This window comes from Schistocerca nitens, chromosome 3, assembly GCF_023898315.1.
Source record: "Schistocerca nitens isolate TAMUIC-IGC-003100 chromosome 3, iqSchNite1.1, whole genome shotgun sequence".
NCBI lineage: Eukaryota > Metazoa > Arthropoda > Insecta > Orthoptera > Acrididae > Schistocerca > Schistocerca nitens.
Genome location: NC_064616.1, coordinates 410,665,593 through 410,678,166, shown reverse-complemented (window position 1 = coordinate 410,678,166; position 12,574 = coordinate 410,665,593). Strand labels below are relative to the sequence as shown.

At 39.2% G+C, this 12,574-nt stretch overlaps 1 protein-coding gene across 2 annotated transcripts in view; it reads right to left on the bottom strand.

Moving 5' to 3' along the window:
* LOC126248354 (exopolyphosphatase PRUNE1-like) overlaps positions 1 to 12,574 on the bottom strand; it is a 171,059-nt gene that overhangs the window by 41,551 nt on the left and 116,934 nt on the right. For both annotated transcript variants that reach the window (XM_049949269.1, XM_049949268.1), the window contains exon 4: positions 7,652 to 7,926. In XM_049949269.1, coding sequence (XP_049805226.1) covers positions 7,652 to 7,926 — 275 coding nt within the window. The remainder of the gene's footprint in view (positions 1 to 7,651; positions 7,927 to 12,574) is intronic.

The following is a 12,574-nucleotide window of genomic DNA, read 5'->3' as shown; positions in this document are numbered from 1 at the left end:
ATAAACATATAATGAAAGCTGCTGCTATTCTTTCAATCTTCTCTATTTCCTCTACCAGTTCTATCTGGTGCAAATCTCAGACTGACGAGCAATGTTCAAATATTGGTCAGACAAGGATTTTGTAAGCTACTTCCTTTGTTGATGGACATTTTATGAGGATTCTTCCAATGTGTTCACTTAAAACTTCCGGGCTGATAGGTCGTGGTCGAAGTATAAAACTCTCCCCTGACGATTCGTCTCCGACTGCGGGAGACATCCTCGGAGGTACAGCTGTACCTCCGAGGATGTCTCCAGCAGTAGAAGACGAAATGTCAGGGGAGAGTTTTATACTTCAACCACAGGCTATCAGCCTGGAAGTTTTAAGTGAAGACAATACCGACTGTGAAAGCTTACATTGTATGATCATTCTTCCAATGAATCTGTCTGTCATCTGTCTTACACACAATTAATTTTCTGTGGTAGTTCTACTTCAAATCACCCTGCACGCATGCTCCTAGATGTTTTATGTACTTAACTGCATCCAGTGACTGTTCTGCAATTGTGTAATCATAAAATAATTGGTTTTTATGTTTCTGTATACGCAATACATTACACTTGTTCAAGTTTTGGGTCAACTGCCACTCCCTGTACCAAGTGTCGATCCCCTGCATGTCTTTCTGAATGTCACTATAATTTTCTGATGTTGTGAGTTCTCTGTGTACAACACTATCATTCGCAAAAAGCACCATGGAACTTCCGACATTTTCTACTGGATTTGTGTGTGTGTGTGTGTGTGTGTGTGTGTGTGTGTGTGTGTGTGTGTGTGTGTGTGTGTGTGATGTCCCGTATCTCATATTTTGTTAGTTAATTGGCAGTGCGGAACTGTACTGTATGTATCCCGGAAGTCAAAGAACACAAACCCTTTACTTAGGCACCTGTATCTATTGGTTTCTGGGTCTCATGGACAAACAGAGCAAGACAGGTTTCACACAATTGTTGATTTCTACAAAGAAGATTTTCTGTCTCCAAAAATATCATAATACGTGAGCATAAAACATTCCATAATCCTACATCAAAGATATAGGTGCATAGTTTTGTACATTTGTACAATGACCTTTCCTGAAAACAGGAATGACCTATGCTTTTTTCCAGTCATTAGGAATGATTTAATCCTACAGGGACCTTCAGTACATTGCTTCTATACGAGGGGCAAGGTCTTTTGCATACTGCATTTAGAATCACATTGGTATTCCATCAGGTATAGTGGCCTTTCCTCTGTTGAGTGATTTCTGTTGCTTTTCTACCTCATGGTCATTTATTTCCATATGCCATTCTGTAACTTGTATAACAATCTAAAGGAGGACCTAAAGTTAGACTTCCCTCTGTGAAACAGTTTTGAGAAAAGATGTTTAGTATTTCAGCCTTTTCTGTGTCATCTTCCATTTTAGTGCCATCAGAGTCATAGAGTGTCTGGAAAGATGGCTTCAATCTGTTTAATGATTTAATGTAAGACCAAAACATCTTAGGATTTTCTTTCAAGTCACTAGAATTTTACTCTCAAATTTGTTAAACACTTCACACCTTGCTCTCCTTACATTAATTTTGGCTTCCTTTAGTTTTTGTTTGTCTGTGAGGCTTTGCCTGAATTTAAATTTGCAGTGAAGCTCTCTTTGCTTTTGTAGCAGCTTTTTAAGATGGCGGTAAAACTGCAGTGGGTCTTTCCCATTCCTCACAACTTTGCTCAGCACATACCTGCCAAAACCATATAGTACAATGCTCTTCAACTTTGTCCATTAATGTTCAACTTCGTCAGTGCAGGAGATGAAATTTTCATGTTGATCTGTCAGGTTACCTGAAACTTGTTTCTTGTAACTCTACCTAAACAGGAAGATCTTCCTACCTTGCTTTGTATTCCTATTTTCAGCCATATTCAGTGATACTGCAACAGCCTTATGATCACAGATTCCCTAACTTAATTGAAAAGTTCGGGTCTCCGAAAATTATTTCGAGCAGTTAGTCCACGAACCCACGCGAATTGTAAATGGTTGCGAAAACACACTTGACCTCTTAGCCACAAACAATCCAGAGCTGATAGAGAGCATCATGACTGATACAGAGATTAGTGATCACAAGGTCGTTGTAGCTAGGCTCAATACCGTTTCTTCCAAATCCACCAGAAACAAACGCAAAATAATTTTATTTAAAAAAGTGGATAAAGTTTCACTAGAAGCCTTCCTAAGAGACAATCTCCATTCCTCCCGAACTGACTATGCAAATGTAGATGAGATGTGGCTCAAATTCCAAGATATAGTAGCAACAGCAATTGAGAGATTCATACCTCATAAATTGGTAAGAGGTGGAACTGATCCCCCGTGGTACACAAAACAGGTCCGAACTCTGTTGCAGAGGCAACGGAAAAAGCATGCGAAGTTCAGAAGAACGCGAAATCCCGAAGATTGGCTAAAATTTACAGACGCGCGAAATTTGGCACAGACTTCAATGTGAGATGCCTTTAATAGGTTCCACAACGAAACATTGTCTCGAAATTTGGTAGAAAATCCGAAGAAATTCTGGTCGTATGTAAAGTACACAAGCGGCAAGACGCAGTCAATACCTTCGCTGCGCAGTGCTGATGGTACTGTTACCGACGACTATGCCGCTAAAGCGGAGTTATTGAATGCAGTTTTCTGAAATTCCTTCACCAGGGAAGATGAATGGAATATTCCAGAATTTGAAATACGAACAGCTGCTAGCATGAGTTTCTTAGAAGTAAATACCTTAGGGGTTGCGAAGCAACTCAAACGGTCGATACGGGCAAGTCTTCAGGTCCAGATTGTATACCGATTAGGTTCCTTTCAGATTACGATGATACAATAGCTCCCTAATTAGCACTCATATACAACCGCTCGCTCACCGATAGATCTGTACCTACAGATTGGAAAATTGCACAGGTCGCACCAGTGTTTAAGAAGGGTAGTAGGAGTAATCCATCTAACTACAGACCTGTATCATTGACGTCGGTTTGCAGTAGGGTTTTGGAGCATATACTGTATTCAAACATTATGAATCACCTCGAAGGGAATGATCTATTGATACGTAATCAGCATGGTTTCAGAAAACATCGTTCTTGTGCAACGCAGCTAGCTCTTTATTCGCACGAAGTAATGGCCGCTATCGACAGGGGATCTCAAGTTGATTCCGTATTTCTAGATTTTCGGAAAGCTTTTGACACCGTTCCTCATAAGCGACTTCTAATCAAGCTGCGGGCCTATGGGGGTATCGTCTCAGTTGTGCAACTGGATTCATGATTTCCTGTCAGGAAGGTTGCAGTTCGTAGTAATAGACGGCAAATCATCGAGTAAAACTGAAGTGATATCAGGTGTTCCCCAGGGAAGCGTCCTGGGACCTCTGCTGTTCCTGATCTATATAAATGACCTGGGTGACAATCTGAGCAGTTCTCTTAGGTTGTTCACAGATGATGCTGTAATTTACCATCTAGTAAGGTCATCCGAAGACCAGTATCAGTTGCAAAGCGATTTAGAAAAGATTGCTGTACGCTAAATAACGAAAAGTGTGAGGTGATCCACATGAGTTCCAAAAGAAATCCGTTGGAATTCGATTACTCGATAAATAGTACAATTCTCAAGGCTGTCAATTCAACTAAGTACCTGGGTGTTAAAATTACGAAAAACTTCAGTTGGAAAGACCACATAGATAATATTCTGGGGAAGGCGAGCCAAAGGTTGCGTTTCATTGGCAGGACACTTAGAAGATGCAACAAGTCCACTAAAGAGACAGCTTACACTACACTTGTTCGTCCTCTGTTAGAATATTGCTGCGCGGTGAGAGATCCTTACCAGGTGGGATTGACAGAGGACATCGAAAGGGTGCAAAAAAAGGGCAGCTCGTTTTGTATTATCACGTAATATGGGAGAGAGTGTGGCAGATATGATACGCGAGTTGGGATGGAAGTCATTAAAGCAAAGACGTGTTTCACCACAGCGAGATCTATTTACGAAATTTCAGTCACCAACTTTCTCTTCCGAATGCGAAAATATTTTGTTGAGCCAAACCTACATAGGTAGGAATGATCATCAAAATAAAATAAGAGAAATCAGAGCTCGAACAGAAGGGTTTAGGTGTTCGTTTTTCCTGCGCGCTGTTCGGGAGTGGAATGGTAGAGAGATAGTATGATTGTGGTTTGACGAACCCTCTGCCAAGCACTTAAATGTGAATTGCAGAGTAGTCATGTAGATGTAGATGTAGATGTACCAGCAGATCGACAATGTTCCCTTTATGAATTGGTTCTCTAATTAAATGCTCAAGGTAATTTTCAGATAAAGCACATAGAACAGTGTCACATGATTCCTTGTCCTTACAACTTGCCCTAATCATCTGAGTCTGCCAGTCTATAGCTGGTAAGTTCAAATCTCCACCTAAAACTATACATGACCACAAAATTTACATGAAATATTATCCACATTTCCCCTCAAATGTTCCGCCACTACTGCTACTGAGGGGGGTCTATAAAAGTATCTGATGACCATGTTTGACCCACCTTTAATACCTATCTTCTGCCAAATTATTTATCATTCTGAATCAGTACTAATCTCACTAGATATTATCATATTTTTCATGACTATAAACATGCCTGCGCCACCAGAATTCAACATATATTTGCAGTATACATTTCAGTCGGCTATAAACATGGCTCCACCACTGGTGTTCAGCTTATCTTTGCAATATACAGTCCAATCTCAATTTAGAATTTCATTGTTATTAACATCCGGTTTCGGCCAGGTATCTGTCCCCAGTAGTTTGTTGGCATTATTACTATTATAAGTAAGACTAATTATGGGATCTTGGCACAGACAATTCTACAGTTAATCGATACTAAATTAACATTTATGTTCTCCAATCTGCCATGATAAATGCTATTCTCTTTAATAAATGAGGACAGTGTTCTTCCTCGTCTGAAATCATAACGTATCTTACTGGGCCTTTGAGAGATTTCTCTGTCTAAAAATCTGACAAGTTCATGCAACACGTAGTCCATTACCCTACTAGTAGCTTTCTGCATGCAGTACATGCCTGACATATTAAGGTGGGAGGGGCTCTATAATTCCCCACCCAATAGCAGATGTCAAGAAATTTCCATCCAAGATCCTCACTGAACTGTCTAAGCCCCTGGTTTAGGCCTTCCACTTGGCTCCAAACCAGAGACCCATGATTGGTTCTGGGAACGATGCTGCAAAATGCTAGCTCTGCTTCCACCCCACGAGCAAGGCTAGTTGTCTCCATCTGTAGGAATCATGGAAGACCTCTCAACTGAGATGGCAGGCATCGTTTGTGCCAACATGAGCCAAAGTTTTCAGATGGATGCATCCTATGTCCTCAATCACTGCCACCAAAGACACATCCACTTCTTTGATGTGACCCCCAGCAAGAAAACAGAGAATGCACTGGCCTTCTTTCCTGATGTGCCTGCTATTTCCTATGGGACTCCACAACCTGTCTAACAATGAAGTTCCCAATGATAACCAATCCCATCCTCTTTGGACCTTTCTGGAAGATTAGCCTCTGTCCCACAAAACAAGGTCTCCTATATTAGTTCATAGGTACTTTTAGCAGTGGCCAATACCTCAAAACTGTCAAAACTGTTTTGAATGCATAGGGTGACAACCGTGTAGCCAGTATCCTCTTTTGCCTTCTGCTGAGATACTCATGACCTTTCCACTATTCACCAGTCACTGTAAAGTAAGTATTAACCAGCCAGGATGTGCAAATCAAAAGGTGCTGCAACATCAGGGATGCCAGGTGACACTATAGTCTTTAGCCAAGCCAAAGCATTCATCTCAGGTGCCACAAAACCAGCACAGTGCTGGGCAGCAGCCTGAAGCCTGTCCACTGTGGCCAATACAGCTTCCAGCTCTTTAAGGACAGTGGCCAATTTCCCCTACATCCTTACACAACTTCCTGTCGTTTGCCAGTCCTACCTGTGGTCTCTGGAACAGTATCAGACTTGTCACTGGAAGCAGACATGAGTAGCACGCCACTTTATTCTCCAGAAGTGAGCTGAGAAATTTGGTAACTGATGTATGTAAAAATAGAAGCACTTCGACCAAATGTTTCAGAGTTGGGGAACATCATGAACCCCCTTCCCACGGGAACCTGTCTGTTGATGATGTGACTCTGAAAGAGTACAACATACAAATAGTTACAATGCAAACACAATTAACATATTTTTCCAGACCATACATAATCCTTTATATTTGTATGGGCTTCTTAAAAAAAAAAAAAAAAAAAAAAAAAAAAAAAAAAAAAAAAAAAAAAAAAAAAAACTAATCTCCTGCCAAACAGGCTATGAAGGCCCAACCGTACCGACCAGCTGTGTCATCGTCAGCCAACAGGCATCACTGGATACGGATATGGAGAGGCATGTGGTCAGCACATCGCTCTCTCGGTCATATGTCAGTTTCCGAGACCGGATCTGCTACTTCTCAATCAAGTAGCTCCTCTGTTTGCCTCACAAGGGCTGAGTGCACCCCATTTGCCAACAGCACCCATTGTTCTGTTATTTCATATTAGTTTCTTCTATGTACTTTTAATGAAATTATTGCTGTTCCACCTGAGAAACCTTCAGTATCACTTATTTGATTTTTAGTTTTCATGTTGTAACTAAAACCTGTGTGACTAAGTGAGTCATTACAAATCCAAGAATTTGAGGTTCAATCGTCAGTCAGATGTGGGACTATTTTTGTGTCACTCAACCATTCTTTCACTTCTGGAAATTGTTTGAGTATGACAAAAGTATGAACTTGCACTGTGGTGACTAGCGAAGTAAATCGGTTCACAGATGAAAGCAAGGCAAAGGCATCCCACCTCCAACAGGACTATGCCTCATAGACCAGAGTGGTATTCAAACAAATCTTCATGCTGAGAACAGTTTTACTTGATCACATAAAAAATGCTACAGATTATCCTTGTTCTGTACCTGTCTTGACTATTACGTTATTTGAGCTTATTTCTTACTTTGGCCATATATCCAATTATGTACCATTTCTTTCTGTTTGTTTTAGTTTGGTCCTTACCATTCTACAGTCTACAGTACTTACATACATCTTAGAAGAACTTTTTAGATCTTTGCAATCCATAGTATTTTGCTTTACATAAACACTGTGCAGGAAGTGTGAGGGTGCACAAAAATCTCTCCATACCAGACTTCTTTTTTTAAACACATGACATGTGTTCACTTCAGTCCAATTTCTTTCAAATACTGACTACTTTCTGTCTATCAGGATACTGTAGCAGTGGTATCTTAGCAGCTTTAATATAATAGTAGAGCCTACAACGCTACCCCCACTCACTAGACTATCATATTCCAGTAGACCAGTCTGATATATGATTGTCACATCTCTGAACACTTCTAAATGTCATATTAGCTGATTATTTACATGAACAGTTGCCATATTACACATGTCCCATTAAGTGGGTCACCTTCAGCCAGTTACATTTATTAAGGTAGACAAGATGTGATGTCTGGCAGAAGGCTGTAGACCACAAATTTTATTAAAATGACAAATTAAGTGTCATACACAAGCAGAAATTACATTTCATGGTTCTACCATATTTAAAGTAAAATTCAGTATTGTGTAAGTTACAGGAGACTAACCTGAACTAGAACAGGAAGCACAGGAATTGGTATTCCACATGAAATTTTTAAGTCTTTCTTCAGTATCTGCGGTACTGTCAATTGTGTTAAATTGCAACGAACAGACAAAAGGTCTTCAAATAAATGGTCACCATCAATTAACTCTTCATCCTTCAAAAGACCCACAAAAGTTGGGTTGTTGATTTTTCTGTATAGCTCCTCCACAATTATTTTATCCTTCTCAGTATATAATTTGGGATTTTCTGCAAAACACCATGTGTCTAAAAGTATTGCACCTGAAAATAATTGAGAAGTAACAGAAAATGTTAAATGTTTAGTCCTTTTAGTTTTACTCATAACAGGTATACAAGGTGCTATCCAAAATTTTTGGGACTGGTGCTCCCATCTGTTGAAAACCTTACCTTTGGACTAAAGGTCACCATCACCCTCGAAGTAGTTCCTGTCCACACGTACACACTGGTCCCAGCACTTCTGCCACTGGTCAGATGTTTTATGGAAGTCCTGTTCTTTGAGGGTGTTTATCACCACCAGTGATACTTCTTGAATCCTCTCTAGAGTGTCGAACTGATGGCCTTTCAACTTGAGTTTCAGTTTTGGGAATAGCACGAAGTCGCAATGTGCCAAGTCTGGTGAGTATGGTGGGTGGGGTACAACTGCCATGTTGTTTTTTGCCAAAAAGGTCCTGGTGAGCAAGGACGTGTGACAGGGTGCGTTATCGTGATGCAGCAGCCAGTTCGCTTGACGCCAAACTTCGGGCCATTGTCGCCACACGTTTTCACAGAGCCATCACAAAACATCACAGTGGTATGCATAATTCACTGTTTGGTTGGGTGGGATGAATTCTTTGTGCACAATTCCCTTGGTATCAAAGAAAATGATGATCATGCTCTTCAATTTGGTCTTCACCTGTCTCGCTTTTTTGGGTATTGGAGAGCTCGGGCTCTTCCAGTGGGACAATTGTGGCTTTGTCTCTGGGTCATAACCATAAATCCAGCTATCATCGCTGGTGATAACCCGTGACAAGAAGGTTGGAACATCATATGCGGTCTGATGAAGGTCCGTGCACACTTCAACACGCTGTGCCTTCTGATCGGCAGTCAAGATCCTTGGCACAAATTTTGTGGCAACACAATGCATGCCCAATTCATCAGAGTCAACATTTGTTGGCATGTCCCATAACCAATAACCACTTCATCTGCAAGGTCTTCAATGGTTCAACATCAATACGCACGAACCAATTGTTGAAGTTTGCGATATCTTGCGTTGTGCGGCTAATGGGCCTTCCAGTGTGAGCATCATCTTCGACATCTGTACGGCCAGCCCTGAACCAAGCATGCCACTCAAACACACGCGTATGGCTCATGCTCTGCCCCCCAAACACTTGTTGAATCATAGGGTCTCCATAGCACTTTTCCTGAGATTCGCACAGAATTTGATACACACGCGCTGTTCTGTTTGCGGATCCATCGTAAAATCGCTACACACCAAACACAGAGTATTGCGGAAATCACTGTGGACATGCATCACGTCCTCCCTACTGACTCATCAGATATGCAGATCTCGCCACCTAGCTGTGCAAAGATCTACTACTCCTACTTTCCAGATGGCAGCACCAGTCCCGATAATTTTGGATTCCACCTCGTATATTCACTGCCATAATGATGGCTTAACTGCTAATTACACTGGTGCCAAAAATATGATGCACATGAATAACAAAACTCTTTTCAAAAAGTTGCATATGACATACTCAGAGGAAAAACTAAGTGTTCATTTGAAGAGAAGAAACACTTTATACAAATAAATTATATGATTGTCCAAATATGAAGGAAATACCCATGTTAAAATCCAAGACAACAAACCATAATTTCACATTTGAATCATCTTGAGTGGTAGTTCTTAACATTCAGTTTTTTTTCAGAGATTTGGTTTCAACAGGTTTCTATGTCTACATTTATACTGCATATGCAACTGTTAGAATTACTGGGACAAGGATAAAATAAAAACTTAGAAATTTGTGGTGATTCACATACCAAAAACGATAAGTGAAACACCTGATAACATGTTGAGATATCTTCCTTAATAATTGGGCAGCTGATAGAACATTTCCCAGTCTTCAAATACATACCATATCATACATACCATAAAATAGCAAATGGTTACTGTAGAAAAGTGCATAAAAGGGGTGGGGTGGCATTGTATACTAACGAGTCACTCAGCCACTTTCTTAATATGTTGGATCTAGACTATTTGTGAGATGAACAGAATTTTTAAGCCACTGACATAGTTAGTGACAATTTTAAGTTAGTGATAATAGCCTTATACAGACCACCTAATGGTAACATTAGTGTATTTTTAGAAAAAAACTGGACATGGTGTTAGATGTATTTAGACAGACAAAATGGTTACATTATGACATTGTAATAGGTGGAGATTTGAATGCAGATTTTGATGTAATAACAGCCAAACATAGTGTCACTGAGCTCAAAAATCTTGTAAGACAGTACAATCTGCACTTTATCAATAATAGATCCACAAGAGATGAAGACCCACAAGAGATGAAGCATGTCTTGACAATATCTTTGTCAGTTTCAATACTACAGAAGATTCATGTGATGTGGCAGTATTCCCATTCTCAGATGATCATTCTGTATCATTAAATTACATAAGTAGGTTCTGAGCAGATAAGAGTAACATTGATAAGTCTGTCCCAAAAATGGTAATCACTAGATCGGTCGCAAATGATAAAATAGACAGGCTTTGTAAGTCCCTTACTAACAGAGACTTGTTTGGCCAATGGTATGGTGACACAAATTATAGTCTATGTACAGATCTGTCAGCAAAACTAATATCAGAAAGGTTTTTCAAAGCATTTTTGACACAATTTAATGACTGCATTCTGATAAAGAAATGCAAAATAATCAACAAAGGCTCCAAAGGCAAGGGCATAAACAAACAAAACCCATGGTATGTTGCACAACTAACAAATCTCAAAAATCAAGTTATGTTGTTGCACGGTATACATAAAAATCTGAAGACCATCCATGCCACATGTTCAAAGTAGGAATAAGTACAAAAGGCCATTATGGAAACCAAAAGAACACAGAACTTCATCTGTATTGTGAATTCCACAAATAAGTGCAAAGATGCATGAAAACTAATAAACAGTGTTACTGAAGATGAAAGAAATAAAAAAAAACAGTATATGCCCTCAGAAATTCAATGATTTCTTTATTAAATCAGTATAAGAAGTAGGAATTGCTATCACCAAACCTGTCATTAGCTCTTCTGAGGTTCTTTCAGAAAATGTCTGTTAACCACTAGTAAATAAAAGTATGTTTAGCTTCTCTGAGGTCCCACCTAGTCTCGTCCTAAAAATAGTTAAACATCTAAAATCATCTGAGAGTGTAGACATATATGACGTTTCCTGTAACATTCTAAAAAAAAGTAATAGATTGTATTGTGTATCCTTTAACATACTGCATAAATAAGTGTATATCTGAGGGATATTTTCCTGATGAGCTAAAAGTGTCTGGGGTAGACCCAATATACAAAAAAGGAGATACTGACTCACCTTCAAGTTACAGACCAATTTCCATAGTCCCAGCTCTCTCTAAAGTGTTTGAATGTGTAACATACCAATATTTATCTGATAATAGTAACATTGATAAGTCTGTCCAAAAAATGGTAACCACTAGATTGGTCGCAAATGATAAAATAGACAGGTTTTGTAAGTCCCTTACTAACAGAGACTTGTTTGGCCAATGGTATGGTGACACAAATTATAGTCTGTGAACAGATCTGTCAGCAAAACTAATATCAGAAAGGTTTTTCAAAGCATTTTTGACACAATTTAATGCAGGACTAATTTGCGAATCACAGTATGCTTTTAGGAAAAACTTGTCAACTGTTGATGCTATAGACTCAGTAGTCAAACACATCCATCAAGTGTTTGAAGATAAATAATTTGTTCGGGTCACCTTCTGTGATCTAAGTAAGGCTTTTGACTGTGTAGAGCAAAAAATACTCCTAGAAAAAATGGAGTACTATGGCACTGGAGGTAAAAGCCTTCAACTATTAAAATCATACCTACAGGATTGCAAGCAAGCTGTTTGTGTAGGTAAAGAAATGTCCAGTAATGAATTAGTCAAAACAGGTGGACCACAGGGATCTGTACTGGGGACTTTTATGTTCCTAATAATGATTAATGATCTGCCATCATTCATCAAGTCCATGACAGTACTATATTCAGATGATACAACTTTCCTTCATTGTAGTAATGATTTCAGTAGTCTCAAAGCTTGTGTTGCACAGACAATGGCTCAAGCATCCTATTGGTTTAAAGAAAATGGCTTCCTACTGAATGATAACAAAATGTAGAAGATGGTTTTTAGTCTAAAAGACAACCCGCCATCAGATGATCCTAGTTGTGTTAAGTTTTTAGGGGTATATATAGATGAAAAATTATAATGGGGTCAACATGTAGTAAACTGTCTAGAGTGATGTATTTGCTACAGTGACTTGTGGACTGTGTACCTCAAAATTATGTCTGAATGTTGTATTTTGCATTTTTTCCAAAGCATCCGAACACATGGTATTATTTTATAGGGGAACTCAAGTTCAGTGTGTGACATCCTGATACTAAAAAAGAAAATCATTACGATAATTACTGGTTCTCCATATACAGCACACTTCAAACTATTGTTCTGTGAACAAAAAATAATGACTGTAATAAACCTATATATTTACTATGTTTTACTCCACACAAAAAAGAAGCTACTGGAAGCAAAACGTAGAGAAAATATACATTTCTACAACACGAGAAGGAGCAGATGTATTTATACTCCTTACCAGACTGTCAAAGTCACTTAACAGCTATGAACTGGTGGAGCACAAATTATTTAATAAGATTCCACAATATGTACA